We start from the raw sequence: 24,997 nt of genomic DNA, 5'->3' as shown, positions 1-24,997 counted from the left end.
GAAGATTTCTCTCAGAACATAAGGGGGGAGGTTCTAAGCCTCACCTCTGCTGCTCCCCATTTTCTCACCAGATGGCCCCCTGCGACTGTGCCTGTCTTAGGTTGTTCCTCCCTTGAGGAATCTTACCCGTCTCTGGCTAACCAGTCATCTTCCAGGGCCATACAGGGAAATGTTAAGTTGGTAAGTGAGAGAGAAGCCTTATTGTTTGAAAAGGTTAGCTTTTTACTTCTTTGCGTATTTATGCCCTGTGGCTTCTATGCCCAGCATTTGTCTTGAGGTGTCTTTAGCACTTGGAAGAATTATGATACTCGGTAAATTCGCCATGTGGCACGAGTTCTATTTAAAGGTTGTGATTAGGTTGGAAGAAGAAAAGCTATAGAAGTAGCAGGCAGAAGAAAACCTGGGAAGATTGATTATTTCTTTGACATATCTTCTTGTAGAGTAACTTCAGCATGGATAGGTTTTAAACTACTAATTAAATTGTGCACACACAGTAACATAATAGGAATATAGTTACCTAACCAAAGCATACCTGTAATTACCAGCCATCTCCAGTGAAACCAAGAAAACCAGTTAGGCACCTTAGGCATTTGTGAAAACTTATCTATGATATGGTGGATATTGTCCGACTGAACTTAAACAGTCTGAGAGAATTCAGATAAATTAGAACAACCCATTCCTGGGGACTGTTCATATCCCATATGTTCTTTTAACGATAAATAGTCTGTGGTTGTAAGATTTTGGAGTGCTACAATTTGCACTTCTCCTAATTCTTGGTTGAGTTCCAACAGTATAGATCCAGTCAAATTTGTTGTTTTACTGTATGCACAAGCCAGCTTAGATATCTCCTTCATCATTCCCATGGCAATTCCAGGAACTGGTGGGACGAGTGCATCTACACCTGTGACAGTGCGTGGATCTTTGTTGGAGTTTTTTTTTTTGCTGATCATCTTCTGTCATGAGTCTTCCCGAGAGTGCTGATGTTGGAAGTTCTTTTTCATATTGTATCTTAGTTCATTTTTGGGGTAGCCAAATTAGGCTTTGATCCTCTGTATAAACACAAACAGACCCTTTGCCTACACTTTTATATGCCCTTTATATCATTGTGTAGAACTCATTGGAGGTACCAGATAGGAACTGCTTTTTTTTTTTTTTTAATCATTAATCTACACTTACATGACAAATACTTTGTTTACTAGGCTCTCCCCTATACCAGGTCACCCCTATATACTCCTTTACAGTCACTGTCCATCAGCGTAGCAAACTGTTGTAGAATCACTACTTGTCTTCTCTGTGTTGTACAGCCCTCCCCTTTCTCCCACCCCGCTATGGATGCTAATCTTAATACCCCTCTTTTTCTGGCCCCCTTATCCCTCCCTACCCACCCATCCTCCCCAGTCCCTTTCCCTTTGGTACCTGTTAGTCCATTCTTGAGTTCTGTGATTCTGTTGCTGTTTTGTTCCTTCAGTTTTTCCTTTGTTCTTATATTCCACAGATGAGTGAAATCATTTGGTATTTTTCTTTCTCCACTTGGCTTGTTTCACTGAGCATAATACCCTCCAGCTCCATCCATGTTGCCTCAAATGGTAGGATTTGCCCTTTTCTTATGGCTGAGTAGTATTCCATTGTGTATATGTACCACCTCTTCTTTATCCATTCATCTATCGATGGACATTTAGGTTGCTTCCAATTCTTGGCTATTGTAAATAGTGCTGCAATAAACATAGGGGAGCACTGGTCTTTCTCATACTTGATTGCTGTATTCTTAGGGTAAATTCCTAGGAGTGCAATTCCTGGGTCAAATGGTATGTCTGTTTTGAGCATTTTGAAGTACCTCCATACTGCTTTCCACAATGGTTGAACAAGTTTACATTCCCACCAGCAGTGTAGGAGGGTTCCCCTTTCTCCACAGCCTCGATAACACTTGTTGTTTTTTGTCCTCTGGATGGCAGCCATCCTTAGTGGTGTGAGGTGATACCTCATTGTAGTTTTACTTTGCATTTCTCTGATAATTAGCGATGTGGAGCATCTTTTCATGTGTCTGTTGGCCATCTGTATTTCTTTTTTGGAGAACCGTCTGTTCAGTTCCTTTGCCCATTTTTTAATTGGATTATTTGTTTTTTGTTTGTTGAGGCGTGTGAGCTCTTTATATATTCTGGACGTCAAGCCTTTATCGGATGTGTCATTTTCAAAGATATTCTCCCATACTGTAGGGTTCCTTTTTGTTCTATTGATGGTGTCTTTTGCTGTACAGAAGCTTTTCAGCTTAATATAGTCCCACTTGTTCATTTTTGATGTTGTTTTCCTTGCCCAGGGAGATATGTTCAAGAAGAGGTCACTCATGTTTATGTCTAAGAGGTTTTTGCCTATGTTTTCTTCCAAGAGTTTAATGGTTTCATGACTTACATTCAGGTCTTTGATCCATTTTGAGTTTACTTTCGTATTTGGGTTAGACAATGGTCCAGTTTCATTCTCCTACATGTAGCTGTCCAGTTTTGCCAGCACCATCTGTTGAAGAGACTGTCATTTCCCCATTGTATGTCCATGGCTCCTTTATCAAATATTAATTGACCATATATGTCTGGGTTAATGTCTGGATTCTCTAGTCTGTTCCATTGGTCTGTGGCTCTGCTCTTGTGCCAGTACCAAATTGTCTTGATTACTATGGCTTTATAGTAGAGCTTGAAGTTGGGGAGTGAGATCCCCCCTACTTTTTTCTTCTTTCTCAGGATTGCTTTGGCTATTCGGGGTCTTTGGTGTTTCCATATGAATTTTTGAATTATTTGTTCCAGTTCATTGAAGAATGTTGCTGGTAGTTTCATAGGGATTGCATCAAATCTGTATATTGCTTTGGGCAGGATGGCCATTTTGACGATATTAATTCTTCCTAGCCACGAGCATGGGATGCGTTTCCATCTGTTAGTGTCCCCTTTAATTTCTTTTAAGAGGGACTTGCAGTTTTCAGAATATAAGTCTTTCACTTCTTTGATTAGGTTTATTCCTAGGTATTTTATTTTTTTTGATGCAATTGTGAATGGAGTTGTTTTCCTGATTTCTCTTTCTGTTGGTTCATTGATGGTATATAGGAAAGCCACAGATTTCTGTGTGTTGATTTTGTATCCTGCAACTTTGCTGTATTCCGATATCAGTTCTAGAAGTTCTGGGGTGGAGTCTTTAGGGTTTTTTATGTACAGTATCATATCATCTGCAAATAGTGACAGTTTAACTTCTTCTTTGCCAATCTGAATTCCTTGTATTTTTTTGTCTTGTCTGATTGCCGTGGCTAGGACCTCCAGTACTATGTTAAATAACAGTGGGGAGAGTGGGCATCCCTGTCTAGTTCCAGATCTCAGCGGAAATGCTTTCAGCTTCTCGCTGTTCAATATAATGTTGGCTGTGGGTTTTTCATCGATGGCCTTTATTATGTTGAGGTACTTGCCCTCTATTCCCATTTTGCTGAGAGTTTTTATCATGAATGGATGTTGAACTTTGTCAAATGCTTTTTCAGCATCTACGGAGATGATCATGTGGTTTTTGTCTTTCTTTTTGTTGATGTGGTGGATGATGTTGATGGACTTTCGAATGTTGTGCCATCCTTGCATCCCTGGGATGAATCCCACTTGGTCATGGTGTACGATGGTTTTGATGTATTTTTGAATTCGTTTTGCTAAAATTTTGTTGAGTATTTTTGCGTCTACATTCATCAGGGATATTGGTCTGTAGTTTTCTTTTTTGGTGGGGTTTTTGCCTGGTTTTGGTATTAGGGTGATGTTAGCTTCATAGAATGAGTTTGGGAGTATCCCCTCCTCTTCTATTTCTTGGAAAACTTTAAGGAGAATGGGTATTATGTCTTCCCTGTATGTCTGATTAAATTCCGAGGTAAATCCATCTGGCCCGGGGGTTTTGTTCTTTGGTAGTTTTTTGATTACCGCTTCAATTTCGTTGCTGGTAATTGGTCTGTTTAGATTTTCTGTTTCTTTCTGGGTCAGTCTTGGAAGGTTGTATTTTTCTAGGAAGTTTTCCATTTCTCCTAGGTTTCCCAGATTGTTAGCGTATAGGTTTTCATAGTAGTCTCTAATAATTCTTTGTATTTCTGTGGGGTCCGTCGTGATTTTTCCTTTCTCTTTTCTGATACTGTTGATTTGTGTTGACTCTCTTTTCCTCTTAATAAGTCTGGCTAGAGGCTTATCTATTTTGTTTATTTTCTCGAAGAACCAGCTCTTGGTTTCATTGATTTTTGCTATTGTTTTATTCTTCTCAATTTTATTTATTTCTTCTCTGATCTTTATTATGTCCCTCCTTCTGCTGACCTTAGGCCTCATTTGTTCTTCTTTTTCCAATTTCGATAATTGTGACATTAGACCGTTCATTTGGGTTTGCTCTTCCTTTTTTAAATATGCTTGGATTGCTATATACTTTCCTCTTAAGACTGCTTTTGCTGTGTCCCATAGAAGTTGGGGCTCAGTGTTGTTGTTGTCATTTGTTTCCATATATTGCTGGATCTCCATTTTGATTTGGTCATTGATCCATTGATTATTTAGGAGCGTGTTGTTTAGCCTCCATGTGTTTGTGAGCCTTTTTGCTTTCTTTGAATAGTTTATTTCTAGTTTAATGCCTTTGTGGTCTGAAAAGTTGGTTGGTAGGGTTTCAATATTTTGGAATTTACTGAGGCTCTTTTTGTGTCCTAGTATGTGGTCTATTCTGGAGAATGTTCCATGTGCACTTGAGAAGAATGTGTATCCTGTTGCATTTGGATGCAGAGTTCTGTAGATGTCTATTAGGTCCATCTGTTCTAGTGTGTTGTTCAGTGCCTCTGTGTCCTTACTTATTTTCTGTCTGGTGGATCTGTCCTTTGGAGTGAGTGGTGTGTTGAAGTCTCCTAGAATGAATGCATTGCATTCTATTTCCTCCTTTAGTTCTGTTAATATTTGTTTCAGGTATGTTGGTGCTCCTGTATTGGGTGCATATATATTTATAATGGTTATATCCTCTTGATGGACTGAGCCCTTTATCATTATGTAATGTCCTTCTTTGTCTTTTGTTACTTTCTTTATTTTGAAGTCTGTTTTGTCTGATACCAGAATTGCAACACCTGCTTTCTTCTCTCTGTTCTTTGCTTGAAATATCTTTTTCCATCCCTTGACTTTAAGTCTGTGCGCGTCTTTGGGTTTGAGGTGAGTCTCTTGTAAGCAGCATATGGATGGATCTTGCTTTTTTATCCATTCTATTACTCTGTGTCTTTTGATTGGTGCATTCAGTCCATTTACATTTAGGGTGATTATTGAAAGGTATGAATTTATTGCCATTGCAGGATTTATGTTTGTGGTTACCAAAGGTTTAGGTTAGCTTCTTTACTATCTTATTGTCTAACTTAACTCGCTTGTTGAGCTATTATAAACACAGTCTGATGATTCTTTATTTCTCTCCCTTCTTATTCCTCCTCCTCCCTTCTTCATATGTTGGGTGTTTTGTTGTGTGCTCTTTTTAGGAGTGCTCTCATCTAGAGCAGTCCCTGTAGGATGCCCTGTAGAGGTGGTTTGTGGGAGGCAAATTCCCTCAACTTTTGCTTGTCTGGGAATTGTTTAATCCCTCCTTCATATTTAAATGATATTAGTGCTGGATACAGTAGTCTTGGTTCGAGGCCCTTCTGTTTCATTGCATTAAGTATATCATGCCATTCTCTTCTGGCCTGTAGGGTTTCTGTTGAGAAGTCTGATGATAGCCTGATGGGTTTTCCTTTGTAGGTAACCTTTTTTTTCTGGCTGCCTTTAATACTTTGTCCTTGTCTTTGATCTTTGCCATTTTAATTATTATGTGTCTTGGTGTTGCCCTCCTTGGATCCCTTGTCATGGGAGTTCTGTGTACCTCTGTGGTCTGAGAGGCCATTTCTTCCCCTAGTTTGGGGAAGTTTTCAGCAATTACATTTTCTATCCCCTTTTCTCTCTCTATGTCTTCTGGAATACCTATAATTCTTATATTGTTCCTTTTCGTTTGGTCACTCAGCTCTCTTAAAATTCTTTCATTCCTGGAGATCCTTTTATCTCTCTCTGCATCAGCTTCTCTGCGTTCCTGTTCTCTGTTTTCTAGTCCATTAATGGTCTCTTGCATCTCATCCATTCTGTTTTGAAGTCCTTCCAGAGCTTATTTTATTTCTGAATTCTCCTTCCTTAGTTCTTGCATATTTCTCTGCAAGTCCATCAGCATGGTTATGACTTCTGTTTTGAATTCTTTTTCAGGAAGACTGGCTAAATCTATCTCTCCAGATTCCTTCTCAGGAGAAGATGTAGCAGATGCCAAAGCTGTCTGGGTTAGTCTTGTCTGGATCATATTTTTTTGCCTTTTCATGTTGACAGGTGCTATTGACTGTCAGCTGGGAGGGACAAAATTTTCACTTGCTACTGGCCTTTCTTTACTGGGACAACTGCGACCCCTAGTGGCTTGTGTTGGGTAATTGCGTGTAGACTGGGTCTTTGTGTCTTGCCTGGCCGGAAGGGAGAAATTTCCCTTTCTGTGGGTGGAATTTGTCTCAAGCTGCTTCTCTGCTTTCGCAGCGCCCGGTGGGGTAATGGATGGGGGGGGCTGCTTGACTGTTTACCTCCGTGAGGGGTCTCAGAGCTGTTGTCCAGGGGGTTAGTGCACCTCGTTTTCCCTGTAATTTCCAGCTGCTCTACTGTGACTTGGGTTGTTTCCGTCAAGCTTTTAAATCCCTGTCCCTTTAAGACTTTCAAAAAGCCCCCGCTTTTCTTTGTCACAGGGGCATCAGCTTCGGCACCCGCTCAGAGGTCTTACTCCCTGTTCCCCCAGTATCCAGGGCCCCCTGGGCATGTACTGTGTCTGCACTCTGGCCCGGATGGCTGGGGCTGGGTGTTCGGCAGTCCTGGGCTCCGTCTCCCTCCCGCTCTGCCTGCTCTTCTCCCGCCGGGAGCTGGGGGGAGGGGCGCTCGGGTCCCGCCGGGCCGGGGCTTGTATCTTACCCCTTTCACCAGGCGCTGGGTTCTCGCTGGTGTAGCTGCAGTCTGGCCACTGTCCTGCGTCTTCTGGTCTCTCTTTTAGGGCTAGTTGTGTTTGTTGTATTTTCAAAAGTATATATGTTTTTGGGAGGAAATTCCCACTGTCCTACTCACGCCGCCATGTTGGCTCCGCCTCTCAATCACTTTTCTTAAAGTGACTGAAATTGCACAGCTTAAATCTGACTTGGTCAAAAATGCTTTATTCTAATTAAAATATTTCTATTACTTTTATTTTTTATAGTTCAAAATGAATGTTCTCTTCAGCATTTCAGTGAATTACCTAACAAAAGTCAGTCTCTTTATTTTTTTAGATTTGTCAAGAACTATTCCATAAATCAAATGCAAACTAAGTTACAAATTAGTTTTGTATAAATATCTCAATGTCCAATTGCTTGACCACTCCAAGATTTACTAAATAAAAGCATTTTAAAAATACCTGTTAAGGAAAGGATTACTACCATTATTAGAACATATTAAATATAGAGAAAAAGTTGCTTAAACAAGCTTGGAAAATCATTTTAACTGGCAGCTTAGTGAATGCTCTAGCTATTTAAACTGATCATATTCTATTTGCTGGTGATAAATACATTTGGATCAGCTGAGGTATTCACTAACATAGCAGGAATTAGAGCCTTTCGTTCAAATAATTTCCAATGTCTAGCTAAGCTAATGTGTCTCAAATACTGAAGTCACATGGTAGTTCTTGTGCTACTAGCACCTGTTACTTACTATTTATTATAAGTTATTATTTCTCCATAGAGTCCCTAAAATAGCCAGTATCCACTGCTTTCATGAGGTATTTTGGCCTATTGTCGTAATAAATGGCTTCGTCAATTGTTTGATGTATGTTAAAATGATCTTCAGTTCTATTCATTAATCAGTTCTCTTCCCTTAGGTATATATACTCATACATTTACATTCCATTTTTCATAATTTTTGCCAATGATTTAAACTAATCATAGTTATCAAGCATTACATTCTATTATTTTCTTGTTCAATACGGATCAATAACCAATCCCTTTAACTGTATACTAAAAACAATAAAATGCGATTATTCTACATACAAAACTACATTTATTCTATCACAGCATTCTCTTTTTATCCTTTCTGACTTGATTATATATTGATCGTCATTTTTCTACCAATTTCTATGTTAACAGTTAAGAAAAAGAAAGTTTTTTTCCTATAAGTCATAAAATAAACAGACACATCTGAAAATCTCATGCATACTGTTTCCCCAGGCAAGCACAAATTAATGTTTATCCTCCTATGTGGGAGGAGTGGAGAACAGGAGAAAGAAAGAAAGACAGAACACATGTGTATGTGTGTATGTGTGTGTGTGCACACACATGCAACAACGTGATTTCAGTTTATGGTAATATGCAGGAAGAAAAGGACAGTTACTACTTTGTAAATTTCTGGCATGAGAAATCAATATCAATCAAAATCATAAATCACTCTTTCTGAAGAAGATGTATAAAAACTGATTTGCTAGGGAAAAAGTCTACAAACACAGGTAGTTGTTACCAATTAACATAAACCTCATAGTTTTTAAGGTATTTCAATAAACACTACAGTTAATAAGCTTATAATTATCATCTAAGATTCTTGCTTTTTTAAAAAATCCCACCTTTGCTATCACATTGTGACTTATTCAGTGAAAATTCACAATTCTTATCTAAGTGACACTGTAATAAATATTCAAGAAAGCATTAAAATAAACTCTGCAATTTACTACTTACACAAACAGTGCTTCTACTTGCATTTATGTATATGCAAAACATGAAGTGAATGCATTTATTAAGTGAACACGTATTTGAATATATAGCTTTCTAATAACCATAAACAATGCTAGAAAATCTAAGAATCCCATCTCTGATCTGCAAATGAAACCCTTAAAGGATGGCATATAACATGCATTTAAACACTCACTGTGGAAGGATTGAAGAATATTGATTGTCCATTCATCTGTTAATCTTCCTGTTTTTGTTATCTGGATACATTTGAGCTGATTTGAAGATTCTCTTGATTCAATCCAACAAATCATATCTTCATTGTAAATAAAATCCAGAGTATGAATTTCATTTCCATTGACTGAGCTCAGGGTTGCCATTTTGCTTCCATTAAGATAGAAAACCTCGATTGTTTCAGAATTTGCAATTAACAGCATAGGTGGCCTATCTGTCGGTTCTGGAATAAAAAAGAAGGAAGCAAGTTTAGCAAAAGAGAGTCAGGTTACTTTTTTTGTTTGTTTTTGTTTATTTGTTTAAAAAAATTTACATTACTCATGAAAAATTATTCCTGTAGTTTTAATGCCTCTTTAAAATAAAACAAAAAAATGCTTACAAAGTATTTATTAATAATTCATATATATGCTTCACTGTGTGTTTCAGTTCACTTCTTATAGGAAAACATAGTCCACTGAGCATTTGTATTCTTCATTTCCTTAGTCATAATGTGTTGTCTAAATGTGGGACGCTGTTATTTACTTTCATTGTTGGTAAATAAAGGAAGCGCTGCTAGTTATTTCCCTAGCAATGATGATGGATCTGGACTGACCTTTCCATATAATTTTACAGGCTTCCCTTGCGAGCAAGGGCATGCTTTTTTGAGGTGGATGTATAAGGCCAGAAATTGATTCTCTGGAGCAGAACACACAAAGTGCATGGGCTCATACAAAGAGTACCTGCGACCTAAGCCTCATTGTCTACTTGACTGACCCCAGGAGCCAAACAATCACACATTCCCTTAGTGACTAGATTATGATTACTGAGCCATTTCCTTCCACATTCCTTTCCAATAGTCTGGAAAATAAGACTCTAGAGGTAAAAGGAACCTGTTTAACACTACTCTTTTGAACAATGCCTTGTGTTAGACTTGGTACGGTTTTGATAAATATATACTAATTGACCACAATTTCAATAACCTTTAATATTTATAGGTAACAGTAAAATACCATGTAAAATTAGTGTTGAAAGGGCTTAAATATAAACAATCATATTCAGAAGTAGCTTTTGTGCTAATTAGGGGATAGGAAAAATTTGGAAACCTTCAACTCTTCTTTTTTTCTGCCTACATTCAGTGTGTCAATAAATCTCTTTGAGTCTGATGTCAAATGCATCAGAAGTTCACCACTACGACTACTACTACAGTCCTGCTTCAATTGGCCATCATCTCTTAACCAGACAACTACAATAGCTTTCTAACTGGTTCCTTTGCTTCCTCTATGCCCTCCTCCTCTTTTTTCTATCTCAACAGGATAGCTAGGGCTGCCTTTAAAATGTAAAGGCAGATCATATCAGTTTTCTGCCCAGTTCCAGTTCCTCAAAGGGCTCTCATTCCAATCAGAGTAAAAGTTCAAACCTTTATAAGGGCATATAAAGCCCTACCTGGTTTTTATTTTCATTATCTATTTGACCTCTTTTTCTTCATTTCCTTACCACTCTCACCCTTGTTCTCACTCTAGACACACTATCCTTCTTACTGTTCCTTGAACAAGCCAGCTAAGCTGCCATCTCAGCGGTTCTTCCTTCTGGAATCATCATCTTCCACACATCAGAAAGGCTGACTTGCTCACCTCCTTTTGGTTATTATTTGAATGTCACCTTTCTGGTGAGGACTTCTCTTACCACTTTATCTTGTAAAAATCGCAACCCCTATGCTCTCTATATGCCTTTCCTGCTTCATTTTTCACTTATCACCACCAAACATTGCATGTATCTTATTTATCTTTCTGAGTTATTATCGTTCCGCCTCGCTGCAGTATCTGTAACGTTTAGAGAAAGCCTGGAACCCTAGTGGTCACTCAATACACATTTCCTAAATAAAGAAAATGGAAATGTGTAACTCTTGCAGAGAGTACTTTAGATATGTTCTATGAAATGTTACAAAATAATTTGGTTTTCTTAGCCTATTAATGCAATCCAGAGAAAGACCGGCTACTCAGAAAATTTAATAAACATCATTCGATCATTCAAGAAGCTGACAGTGAGCATTGTAAAGGCAGAACAAGAGCAAGTACATAGACTATAGCCAATAAATTAAAATGAGTCTAAAGGTATGAAAGTGTTATTTAATGGTCTTCATCGTTTCTGAGGGGAGTAAGGATAGCAGGCTCTTTGGTGTTGCTTTCAGAGATGAGGGGCCTCCGCTGAAGATGATTTATGGTGTCTCATCACAGGCTTAAAACATCAACTCTAAAATGGCATCCCAAGGCCTTGTGTGAGTAGCTGAATTTTTATTCCCTAAGGAATTCTATTAATCAAGCCATAGGATTCTTCTTTGCCTTTAGAAAAATACTAAAAGTTTTGACTTAATAAAAGCAACAAAACAAAAATAAACAACGAAAGTTTCCAAAGATTATAAAACTAATTAGCCCAACAGTTTCTATCCAACAGAAAAACAGATTTATCTTGGACTGCCCAGTGTAAGCCAACAAAAAGAGAAGTTTCCAAATTGCTATGATTATTTCCACAGTAAAGTTTTCTCAGCAGCATCAATAAAATTGTGAATTATTTCTGCCTGACATAATCTTGTCAAGTGATCACATTGAGCTTGGTTAGCTAGTTTGCCTCTCTCCTAATTTCTTAAAGCCATCCTGAACCAAGTAATACTTGCCCTTGGCATTCTGTAATTTAGTAACCCAGACTTGGTTACTTTTCCACACTCCTAGCTCTTCCCAGTTGACCTCCTGAAGCCTGTTATGTCATAGATTCCTCAGGTTTTATGAAGGGGTCATAGATATTTGTGTTATCAGGTTAACAAAGATATACTGTTTATATTAGTGTTTATTATCTTCATTTGACAACTGAAATGACCTTTAGTGAAACCGCCTCTCATTCAGAAATGAACCAGTATTGGAGGCTTCTTTGTTGCCAAGCTTCATGAGAAGTCCAGATGGAGACAATAATTTCTTAACTAGCTACAAGCCAGTAAATTTAAGTATGTCATAAACATTCTTTGGAGAGAGGCTGGAATATGAAGAAGCACCAAGATTCTCCTGAGAAACTGAGATAAAAATGAATTAATGGTCAACACAGGCAATGCTTACTTGACACAACTAATCAATCTATTTGATTTCTGTAGCTGCTTTTTGAATGAATCGGTTGACTGGGTTTAATACAGAACATATCAACCACTAATTTTAAAGCATCAGATAAACAGAGAACCTATAAAGAGAAAGTCAGATGCTTCATAATCTGACATGGTTTGATTTAATAATGGAGACTAAAAATTCGAATGACATTCTGAAGGAAGGATACTTACAACATTACTTGTAATATGCTTTATTGAGGTAATACTCATATGTCTATGCTAATGTTTAGCTGTGGTTTCCTTTTTTAGACAAAAAAACAAAAGGCTGGGGTTGGGGGAAGCCACTGAAACACAAGAACATACAAAAATCCTCAGGGGCTAAGGATATAAATCTTTTTTTCTACTTCATAATGAATGGGGACATAGGCCTGGTGAAAGTAATCTGTCTCTACCTGCACTGGGTCTGATCTCTAATGTGCATCATTACCTCAAGTTTCCACTTGCCAGCTGAAGAACACCGTTAGCTTGGATAATGAGGATAAAAGACTGGCAGAAATAAATGTGATGCTCTTATCAGATTCCATTCTTAGAAGCAGTGGACACTTTCCCCAAAGGAACAGTAGGAAAGCACATTAAATGACTTCAATCAAAGGAATACCTACATCAACACTTAGTGGGAAGCAATAAATATTAACTTTCCACACAGAGCAGATTGAACCAGAAGAAAGCACTCAGTCAATATTCTAACTTAGAGAACAAAGGTCAAATAAACCTCTGCAAAAGGGCTGTCAATTGATTCATGCTAGAGGAGGAAAGTTGTCTTCATCCTCTTCACCACTCTCCATATGTCAACAGTAAAAAAAACAATGTTTTCTCTCTCAGAGAGACATGTATTTTTTTTTTCCACATGGTTGGAAGGTCATTTTTTTTCCTATCATCTATGTTAATCAGTGACACAATTTTTGAAGACTGATTAGAAAATTGTGAATTAAAAGGAAAATTGGAAACATGGAAAAGCTCATTTGATTAGATCACGAAAATACTTATTTAAATTCCAAGCCACTACAACCATGCAAACATATTCTTATCCTCTCATGGTCAAGAATATTAAAAGTGAATAAAACTTATTTTTAAGGTTTCATTTAAACTTCATATTCTTCCATTCAATTCTAAGAATATTAATTCAGCTACTTTCCTTTTAAGTGATTGGAATTATGGATTCAGACTCTTAGAAACAAAAATAAATATAAATCTAATAAATATTTATGTATATGATAAAGCTACATATATATACATATATAATATACACACACACATTTCTGATTTTCTTTAATCAATCCTGTAATTGTGAGCAATCACCCAGCTGAATTAAGTTGAACAGATGCACGTCAATATTTGTTGAGTCAAAGATGAAAGAGAAAAGAAAGAATCCCAGGTTCAACTGGATATAAGGTTAAATGATGACTTGCACATAAAGTACTTAATATGAAGAGTCAAAATAAGACTAAAAGTGTGTCAAAAGAGAACATTGTCATCTGTAGGGCCCAAAGAAGTTGTTTCTCAACCAAAAAGATCTTAAAATAATTGAGAGAGGAATTTGAAAACTTTCACTTTAATTTATCATATACAAATTACATAATGTCTTTAAAAATAAGGAACATAGGATGAAATTAGAAAGGAAAAACAAGAATTTTAACAATGTATAATAAAAAAATAATTCAAACCCCATAGGAATGAACTAGTACTCAGTGAAACAAAATTAACGTGAATTTTTTCAAATTAAAAACTAACTTCTAAAGTTATTTAAAGAATATAAAAAGTTGAAAATGAAATATTAGCAAGAAATTATCTAGTTAAAAAAAGAGAGAACAGACATAATTCAAATAATAATTATAAATTAAAGTCAATTGAACCAAACTAAAAATGTAGATAAAGTTAGTATCATATAAGTGAAAAAAATATATTGGTTTGAAATATTTTCATCGCCAAAACATATATGGCCAAATATACTTCTCTGTTTTCCTCAGCTAATTTTTTAATGGAAAGCTTTCCACTAAAATTAATGATACTTAGAAAAAAGACATATTGTGCCATATATCAGAGGAAACTATTTTATCACATTTTATAAAAGAAAAAATAAAATGTGAACCAATATGGAAACATTGAAATGCATTAAAAACAGTACAGGGCTAAGCAAGAGAATATATATTGCTATAACTATGTTATAGTTTACTTTAGCACTATCTTTTATTGTCACAATGTATTCATGCTGAACTATTGCTTGGATGAAAATGCTTTATTTATTATATTTTTAAGTATTTCTAGACCTAACACATTCAACTAGGACCTGAAGGAGATTAGAAAGATAGTCTGCCTTCAAAAAACATATAATCTAGTGCAAAAATGAAGGTAATATTTATATAATATATACAAAGTTCTATAAGTTAGTTTGGTACATTTTAGAAAAGATATAGAATGACATTGAATTTCAAAGAAGGGCTAGATATATCTTGCTATGCTCAGAATGTTGTGTCCTTCAAATTCTTATGTCAAATCCTAACCCCCAAAGGTCATGGTGTTGGTAGAATGAAGGAGGGTTGGGGAGGTGATTAAGTCATAAACATGGAGCCCTCATGAATGGAATTAGTGTCTTGTAAAAGAGTATCTAGAGAGATTCCCTAGACTCACTAATGAGGATATAATATGTCTGCAGCGCAGAAGAGAGCCCTCACCTGACCATGCCAGCACCCTGATCTCAGACTTCCAGCCTCTAGAACTGTGAGAAGTAAATTTCTGTTGTGTATAAACCCCCCAGCCTATGGTATTTTGTTATAGCAGCACAGATGACTAAGACATATCTGCTTAGTAGAGGCAAAAGTTCCTTAATAGTGATGGGATTTGATCTCAGCCTTGCCTGAATGGAAGAATAGAAACTGGATATACAGAGATGAAAAAACAGATTTGATTAAAACAATGACATGGGATAGACCAGAAGATGTTGGGAAGATACTGACCTTAGTTTTCAGTTTTCTGTCAGGTAGAGCATGTATGAGTGGTGGAGGTAATTAATAATGATAATAATAATAGCTAAGCTTTTTTGAGTGTATTTTAGGAGTCAGACACTCTACTACATGCTTCAGATTTATCATTGTGTCCTCACATTTCCATGAATTAGATGCTAATATTATCCACATTTTAAAGATAATAAACTAAGTTCTATTGAGTTTAGGTAACTTGCTTAAAATTATATTGCTACTAAGTGGAAAGAACTGGATTCAAACTCAGAGAGCTTATAGTAGCTGAGAAAGTAGGTTGAAGAAAGATTGCACTTGCCATTGGAAGCCAAGATGAAAAACTTGCTTTTAATTTGGGATGCAAGGGGAACAAATTTAAATTTTAGAGAATATAACATGATCAAAATTGCTTTAAGTCAAGTTGAAAATGATACACAGCATATTATATGGGTGGGCTAAACATATGGGATGGTTGAATTTTCCATTTAATTTTTAAAATTGTTTTTGCTTTTATAGTGGTATAATATAATTCATTCAGATAGGAAGGTAATATGTAAAAGTTTTATTTACACACTTTTTTACACACTCTTATTACACACTTATTTACTGTCTTGATGGTGGTATTCTGAGTAAGTTTAGAAAGGAGTGAGGTAAAAGGAAAAAGTATTTTTGTTCCTGTTCAGAAACAATGACCATGTGTACTAACACTTCTATTGGAAGAAGATGTTATTAGGAGACATATAGGCTCCAGAGAATCCTCAGAGGTTAAAAACATATTAGGTTCTACATGTGTGAACAGAAAAAGTATTAATTTATTCTTAATTATAAAAAGTGTAACTCAACATTATTAAAAAAATTTAAAAATCTTGTGGATATAGGCATTGGATTCATGGATGACTGAACACAGAAATGCTATTTTAATTTCTCAGAAATAGGTAATAAAAATCTAAAATAGGTGGTCTTGAGTTCTTAAGTAGAGATGAGTTGGTGTATTGAATCTGAAGTCCTAAACTGAGGTGATTGTTTTATGTAGACAATGAAGGACATGGAGTCAAAGATAATGTGGAAATTTTGATATGTGTAGTGGGAAGAATGATGGTGTTATTAAGAGAAACAGGAAATAAAGCAGAGTCAGTTTTAAGAGAAGATGACAAGGTTCATATTGGCACATTAGTCCAGTGTCTTATTTGGTAATATTGTCTTCAGCATTGTAAAAATTCACTCAGATAAACTACTGATCAACCTGAATTAGCCACTGTGGAGAAAGTAAAAGTTCCTGTGGCCATGTTCTCACCTGCCCTGGTTGGCCCACTCACTACACACCTGTAGGCAATATGTTGTTACTGACTCTACATAAAGAGTTCCTCCCAGTGCTCACTGCATGGCTGCAGGATAGTGGAGGCTGGAGTGGTGGCAGCATTGAGGACAGAGACTGAGATGGCTGTGGGGCAGAGAGGCCCAGAGGCAGAGACAGGCTTGCTGCAGGCAGACTCACTCTGAATGGACAGGATTCTAGTGATTGACCTGCCATCATGGGAGTAAAGTGGGGTATAAGCCCTTTCAGCCCAAGAACATTCCATTCTCATTTTTCGATCTCACTGTATCCATAGTGAACTTGTCCGGGGCTGAAACCCATTGGCAAGACAGCCACAGACCTTAAAACAATTTAATGTTTTTTGTTATTTAGAACCTTACTAATAAAATACTGGTACCTTCATTTAGAGGATATTTCAAATTGAAATGTAATGATTAAAAAGCAATGAAATATGTTGCTTCTCAGGAATAAGGATCATTTTACAAAAACAATTAAAGTCAATTATGTCATGCCACACACATACACAAAAAAAGATTCTCATTTCACAAATTAGCAGTTCCCACAATTCGTCTGTTTCTTAAAGAACTGGTCTGCTAGATCAAGGAAGTATTTCCCTTAATATTTGGGAGGCCTTCCTTGGCAAATGGTAAGTGTTCAATCAATGAATGACAGAGAAGTGTTCGAATATGGACCCTATGATGTATTCACAGATATTTTATTGAATTTTTAAATGTACGAATGATAGTTTATTTTGATAATCAAAATGAATTTGATTAAATAATGCAGGAAATTAAAGAAATTTAACTGGTAACCACTGAAAAGCTACATTAGTAAATCTCAAAATTTCAGAGTATCAGTCATTCAAATTTTAAATTATTGAAAGAATATTAGAAATAGAAGAGTCTAGGAATGGTCAATTCACAAGACTTACTAAGAAATGGCCAATGATACTTTTGAATCTCTTAGTCATCTTTCTAATAGTAGCAAGCAGGAAAGACTTTAGAAACACAAATTTTTTTTTTACCAGTTCAGACATGTGTAAGTTATAAATTGGTAATAACTGAGTTTAAAAGGTAATAGATATTGGCTCATTCAAAAATTGCCTTTAAATAACTCCTATTCATAAAACAGCTCCTGTTGAAGGCATGGATCTTTTTTGTTTTGTTTTGTTATCATTGATCTACAATTACAGAAAGAACATTATGTTTACTAGGTTCCCCCCTTCACCAAGTCCCCCCCACATACCCCTTCACAGTCACTGTTCATCAGCATAGTAAGATGCTGTAAAATCACTACTTGTCTTCTCTGTGTTGCACAGCCCTCCCCGTGCCCCCCCCAACATTATACATGCTAATCGTAATGCCCCCTTTCTTTTTCCCCACCCTTATCCCTCCCTTCCCACCCGTCCTCCCCAGTCCCTTTCCCTTTGGTAACTGTTAGTCCTTTCTTGGGTTCTGTGATTCTGCTGCTGTTTTGTTCCTTCAGTTTTCCTTTGTTCTTATACTCCGCATATGAGTGAAATCATTTGGTACTTGTCTTTCTCCACCTGGCTTATTTCACTGAACATAATACCCTCTAGCTCCATCCATGTTGTTGCGAATGGTAGGATCTGTTTTTTTCTTATGGCTGTGTAATATTCCATTGTGTATATGTACCACTTCTTCTTTATCCATTCATCTACTGATGGACATTTAGGTTGCTTCCACATCTTGGCTATTGTAAACAGTGCAGCGATAAACATAGAAGTGCATCTGTCTTTTAAAAACTGGGCTGCTGCATTCTTAGGGTAAATTCCTAGAAGTGGAATTCCTGGGTCAAATGGTATTTCTATTTTGAGCATTTTGAGGAACCTCCATACTGCTTTCCACAATGGTTGAACTAGTTTACATTCCCACGAGCAGTGTAGGAGGGTTCCCCTTTCTCCACAACCTCGACAACATTTGTTGTTGTTTGTCTTTTTGATGATGACAATCCTTCCTGGTATGAGGTGATATCTCATTGGGGTTTTAATTTGCATTTCTCTGATGAATAGCGATGTGGAGCATCTTTTCATGTGCCTGTTGGCCATCTGGATTTCTTCTTTAGAGAACTGTCTATTCAGCTCCTCTGCCCATTTTTTAATTGGATTATTTGATTTTTGTTTGTTGAGGTGTGTGAGCTCTTTATATATTTTGGATGTCAACCCTTTATCGGATCTGTCATTTATGAATATGTTCACCCATACTGTAGTATATCTTTTTGTTCTATTGATGGTGTCCTTTGCTGTACAGAAGATCTTTAGCTTGATATAGTCCCACTTGTACATTTTTGCCTTTGTTTCCCTTGCCCAGGGAGATACGTTTATGAAGAATTCACTCATGTTTATGTCCATGAAATTTTTGCCTATGTTTTTTTCTAAGAGTTTTATGGTTTCATGACTTACATTCAGGTCTTTGATCCATTTGGAGTTTACTTTTGTGTATGGTGTTAGACAGTGATCCAGTTTCATTCTCTTACATGTAGCTGTCCAGTTTTGCCAGCACCATCTGTTGAAGAGACTGTCATTTCCCCATTGTATGTCCATGGCTCCTTTATCAAATATTAATTGGCCATATATGTTTGGGTTAATGTCTGGAGTCTCTAGTCTGTTCCACTGGTCTGTGGCTCTGTTCTTGTGCCAGTACCAAATTGTCTTGATTACTGTGGCTTTGTAGTAGAGCTTGAAGTTAGGGAGTGAGATCCCCCCACTTTATTCTTCCTTCTCAGGATTGCATTGGCTATTCGGGGTCTTTGACAGTTCCATATAAATTTTTAAACTATTTGTTCCAGTTCATTGAAGAGTGCTGTTGGTAATTTGATAGGAATTGCATCAAATCTGTTTATTGCTTTGGGCAGGATTGCCATTTTGACGATATTAATTCTTCCTAGCCAGGAGAATGGGATGAGTTTCCATTTGTTAGTGTCCTCTTTAATTTCTCTTAAGAGTGTCTTGTAGTTTTCAGGGTATAGGTCTTTCACTTCCTTGGTTAGGTTTATTCCTAGGTATTTTATTCTTTTTGATGCTATTGTGAATGGAATTGTTTTCCTGCTTTCTCTTTCTCTTAGTTAATTGTTAGTATATAGGAATGCTACAGATTTCTGTGTGTTAATTTTGTATCTTGCAACTTTGCTGAATTTTAATGTTAGTTCTAGTAGTTCTGCAGTGGAGTCTTTAGGGTTTTTTATGTACAGTATCATGTCATCTGCGAATAGTGACAGTTTGACTTCTTCTTTACCAATCTGAATTCCTTGTATTTCTTTGTTTTGTCTAATTGCCACGGCTAGGACCTCCAGTACTGTTAACTGGGGAGAGCGGGCATCCCTGCCTTGTTCCCGATCTCAGAGGAAAAGCTTTCAGCCTCTCGCTGTTCAGTATGATGTTAGCTGTGGGTTTATCATATATGGCCTTTATTATGTGGAGGTACTTGCCCTCTATGCTCATTTTGTTGAGAGTTTTTATCATGAATGGATGTTGAATTTTGTCGAATGCTTTTTAAGCATCGGTAGAGATGATCATCTTCATGTGGTTTTTGTCCTTTTTGTTGATGTGGTGGATGATGTTGATGGATTTTCGAGTGTTGTACCATCCTTGCATCCCTGGGATGAATCCCACTTGGTCATGGTGTTTGATCCTCTTGATGTATTTTTTAATTTGGTTTGCCAATATTTTTTTGAGTATTTTTGCATCTACGTTCATCAGGGATATTGGTCTGTAGTTTTCTTTTTTGGTGGGGCCTTTACGTGGTTTTGGTATTAGGGTGATGTTGGCTTCATAGAATGAGTTTGGGAGTATCCTCTCCTCTTCTATATTTGGAAAACTTTAGGGAGAATGGGCGTTATGTCTTCTCTGTATGTTTGATAAAATTCTGAGGTAAATCCATCTGGCCCAGGGGTTTTGTTCTTGGGTAGTTTTTTGATTACTGACTCAATTTCATTGCTGGTAATTGGTCTGTTTAGATTTTCTGTTTCTTTCTGGGTCAGTCTTGGGAGGTTGTATTTTTATAAGAAGTTGTCCATTTCTCCTAGGTTTTCCAGCTTGTTAGCATATAGGTTTTCATAGTATTCTCTAATAATTCTTTGTATTTCTGTGGGGTCCATCATGATTTTTCCTTTCTTGTTTCTAATTCTGTTGATGTGTGTTGACTCTTTTTCTCTTAATAAGTCTGGCTAGAGGCCTATCTCTTTTATTTATTTACTCGAAGAACCAGCTCTTGGTTTCATTGATTTTTTTCTATTGTTTTATTCTTCTCAATTTTATTTATTTCTTCTCTGATCTTTATTATGTCCCTCCTTCTGCTGACCTTAGGTCTCATTTGTTCTTCTTTTTCCAATTTTGATAATTGTGACATTAGACCATTCATTTGGGATTGTTCTTCCTTCTTTAAATATGCCTAGATTGCTATATACTTTCCTCTTAAGACTGCTTTTGCTGCATCCCACAGAAGTTGGGGCTTTGTGTTATTGTTGTCATTTGTTTCCGTATATTGCTGGATCTCCATTTTAATTTTGTCATTGATCCATTGATAATTTAGGAGCATGTTGTTAAGCCTCCATGTGTTTGTGAGCCTTTTTGCTTTCTTTGTACAATTTATTTCTAGTTTTATACCTTTGTGGTCTGAAAAGTTGGCTGGTAGGATTTCAATCTTTTGGAATTTACTGAGGTTCTTTTTGTGGCCTAGTATGTGGTCTATTCTGGAGAATGTTCCATGTGCACTTGAGAAGAATGTGTATCCTGTTGCTTTTGGATGTAGAGTTCTATAGATGTCTATTAGTTCCATCTGGTCTAGTGTGTTGTTCAGTGCCTCTGTGTCCTTACTTATTTTCTGTCTGGTGGATCTGTCCTTTGGGGTGAGTGGTGTGTTACAGTCTCCTAGAATGAATGCATTGCATTCTATTTCCTCCTTTAATTCTGTTAGTATTTGTTTCACATATATTGGTGCTCCTGTATTGGGTGCATATATGTTTATAATGGTTATATCCTCTTGTTGGACTGAGCCCTTTATCATTATGTAATGTCCTTTTTTATCTCTTGGTACTTTCTTTATTTTGAAGTCTATTTTGTCTGATACTAGTATTGCCAAACCTGCTTTTTTCTCTCTGTTGTTTGCATGAAATATCTTTCTCCAACCCTTGACTTTTAATCTGTGCATGTCTTTGGGTTTGAGGTGAGTCTCTTGTAAGCAGCATATGAATGGGTCTTGCTTTTTTATCCATTCTATTATTCTGTGTGTTTTTATTGGTGCATTCAGTCCATTTACATTTAGGGTGATTTTTGAAAGATATGTACTTATTGCCATTGCAGGCTTTAGATTTGTGGTTACCAAAGGTTCAAGGTTAGCTTGTTTACTACCTTACTGTCTGACCTCACTCGCTTACTGAGCTGTTATAAACACAGTCTGATGATTATTTCTTTCCCTTCTTTTTCCTCCTCCTCCATTCTTCATATGTTGGGTGTTTTGTGCTATGCTCTTTTTAGGAGTACTCCCATCTAGAGCAGTTCCTCTAAGATACCCTGTAGAGGTGGTTTGTGGGAGGCATATTCCCTCAACTTTTGCTTGTGTGGGAATTGTTTAATCCCTCCATCATATTTAAATGATAATCATGCTGGATACAGTATCCTTGGTTCAAGGCCCTTCTGTTTCGTTGCATTAAATATATCATGCCATTCTCTTCTGGCCTGTAAGGTTTCTGTTGAGAAGTGTGATGATAGCCTGAATGGTTTTCCTTTGTAGGTGACATTTTTATTCTCTCTGGCTGCCTTTAATACTCTGTCCCTGTCCTTGATCTTTGCCATTTTAATTATTATGTGTCTTGGTGTTGACCTCTTTGGATCCCGTCTCTTGGGAGCTCTGTGTGCCTCTGTAGTCTGAGCAACTATTTCCTCCCCCAGTTTGGGGAAGTTCTCAGCAATTATTTCTTCAAAGACACTTTCTACCCGTTTTTCTCTCTCTTCTTCCACTGGTACCCCTATAATGCAGGTATTGTTCCTTTTGGATTGGTCACACAGTTCTCTTAATATTGTTTTGTTCCTGGAGTTCCTTTTATCTCTCTCTGCATCAGCTTCTATGCATTCCTGTTCTCTGGTTTCTATTCCATCAATGGCCTCTTGCATCTTATCCATTCTGCTTATAAATCCTTCCAGAGTTTGTTTCACTTCTGTAATCTCCCTCTGGACATCTGTGATCTCCCTCCGGACGTCTGTTGTCTCCTGCTGGACTTCATCTCTTAGCTCTTGCATATTTCTCTGCAGCTCTGTCAGCATGTTTATGATTTTTATTTTGAATTCTTTTTGAGGGAGACTGGTTAGGTATGCCTCTGCAGATCCTTTCTCAGGTGTAACTATCTTGGTCTGGACCAGATTTTTTTGCCTTTTCATGGTGATTTCAGTGGCTGTAGGCAGGTTGTGGGTGTGTCAGTTGGGAGAATAAAGTCCTTTCCTGCTTGCTGGATGCCTTGCCCTTCTCTGCTGCCTGTGATGGCTACCTGCACTCCTGGAGCAGCCATTGGCTTAATCTCCTAAACTGCTGTGGGCGGCGTGTCCATCAGAGCAGCGCAGAGCCCTGCGGGGAGTGGCAGGCATGCCAGGTGTGCTCCTCTGTGCTAGTGGCGACCCTGCCGGGCAGCTGTGTGACAGCAGCGGCCTTTGGGTCTGGCCCAGGTGGCTGTGTATTGGGCTGGGATTCTGGTCGCCTCCTGGGAGCACACCTGCTCCCTCTGGTTGCACTGCTGGTGCATGCTTGGCTTTTCTGCACAGGTTTCTACCGGGCTCTGGCTTCACTGCTGCTGGTGCCTGCGAGCCGCACCTGGGCTGTTTGGTTGCGCCACTGCGGGCTAGCCCTGAAGCGCACAGATCTGCTCTCAGTTCCTTCTAGCGCTTCCGCCCCCAGCGCACGCTCCCACTCTCCTGCTACTGGGCCTGTGTGTCGGGGTCCACGCCAGTTGGAGGAATGACTGGCAGGCTGCCTAGTCCTGTGAGGGGCTTCAGAGCTGCACTGCCTCCGTTTAGGGTGCCTAAGTTTCCCCTGTACTCCCAGCTGCCGGAACAACTTCATCCAGCTATGGGTCCCTGTCTCTTTAAGACTTGCAGAAAGCACTTGCTTTTCTTTTGTCTCAGGGGTGCTGGTTGCGGGGACCTGCCCCCAGGTTTTGCTTTTCCCTTTCTCTAATATCCAGCACCCCATGCACCTTGTGTCTGCGTTCCGGGTGCGGATTTCTAGAGCTGGTTGTTTAGCAGTCCTGGGCTTTCACTCCCTCCCGGTTCTGACTCCTTTCTTCCCGCCCGGTTTTGGGGTGGGGGAGCGTTTGGGTCCTGTCTGGCCATGGCTTGTATCTTACCCCCTTCATGTGATGCTGAGTTCTCGCAGATGTAGATGCATCCTGGCTGTTGTACTGCATCCACTGGTGTCTCTTTTAGAAATAGTTGTATTTATTGTATTTTCTTAAATATATATGTTTTGGGGAGGAGATTTCTTCTGAACTACTCACGCCGCCATCTTTCCGTCATTCTGAATACATGGATCTTTTAAAAAGCCACATTAAATTTGTCTCTTAAAAAGAAAATATTGCTTCAATATTTGCATATTTATTTATTCATTTAACAAATATTTATTGAGCATGGCTAGCTTCTGCCAGGCACTGCTCTAGATGCTAGTGATATAGCATTTAACAAAACTAATAAAATTCCTGTTTTCATAGAGCTTACATTTCAGTGGGTGAAACAGACAACAAGCAAGTAAACAAATTCTATTTAATATTATTTGGCAGTGATAAATTCTATGAAGAAAGGTAAAGCACTGGTAGTAATTGGGATGCAAGCTGCTCCTTAAAGACAGTAGTCCAATTTAGAATATGGTTAAAAGTTTGAAACAAAGGGTTTGAGAGAAAGAATGTAGTCAAGGATGAGTCCAGCATTTTGGCTTGAACAGCTGAATGACTGGGAGTGACATTTACCAAGATGGGCAACATTGGAGAAATAATATTAGGGCAGAGAATCAAAGGTTTGGGATATATAGAATTTGATATTTCTATTAAATTTCCAAATGGAGATACTGAATTAGATCCCATTACCTATGTGAGTCTGGTGTTAAACAGAGAATTCTGGGCATGTGAAAAAAATTTTCCAGTCTTAGCCTCTAGATATATTACAAAACTATGGAACAGGGTGGTTTCTACAGTCATGATGTAGGATGAGAATACTTAGAAAATCAATAAAGACCTATACAAAGGACAGAACACTGGATAATGCCAAAAATACTGGCAATATGATAATGCAGCAAAATAACTGAGATAAAATGCCTAGTAAGATAAAATGGAAACTCTCAAGAATGTGCTAGTTTAAAACAGAAAGGATTTAAGTAGGAGACAAGGATCAGTTAGTAGTGTGCTAAAGTGATAATTGAATGATTAGATAACTGGAGGTCACTACTAACCTTGATAACTGAGGTACAAATGAGAGATAAGAATGTAAGAACCACTGAATTGGGTTCAAAAGGAAAGGAAAGGAAGTGGAGAAATAGACTACACATTCTGTGAGTTTTTCTATAAAGGGAAAAGAAAAATAGAGTGGTGGCTGGAAAGAAATATTGGTTTAAAGTAAGTTCTTTCAT

At 37.7% G+C, this 24,997-nt stretch overlaps 1 protein-coding gene across 1 annotated transcript in view; it reads right to left on the bottom strand.

Moving 5' to 3' along the window:
- LRP1B (LDL receptor related protein 1B) overlaps positions 1–24,997 on the bottom strand; it is a 1,911,502-nt gene that overhangs the window by 1,006,128 nt on the left and 880,377 nt on the right. Inside the window, exon 6 of the mRNA XM_057505633.1 lies at positions 8,943–9,200. Coding sequence (XP_057361616.1) covers positions 8,943–9,200 — 258 coding nt within the window. The remainder of the gene's footprint in view (positions 1–8,942; positions 9,201–24,997) is intronic.

This window comes from Manis pentadactyla, chromosome 8, assembly GCF_030020395.1.
Source record: "Manis pentadactyla isolate mManPen7 chromosome 8, mManPen7.hap1, whole genome shotgun sequence".
Classification (NCBI taxonomy): Eukaryota; Metazoa; Chordata; class Mammalia; order Pholidota; family Manidae; genus Manis; species Manis pentadactyla.
The sequence above is the reverse complement of the archived record's forward strand: the minus strand, read 5'-3'. Positions and strand labels throughout refer to the sequence as shown.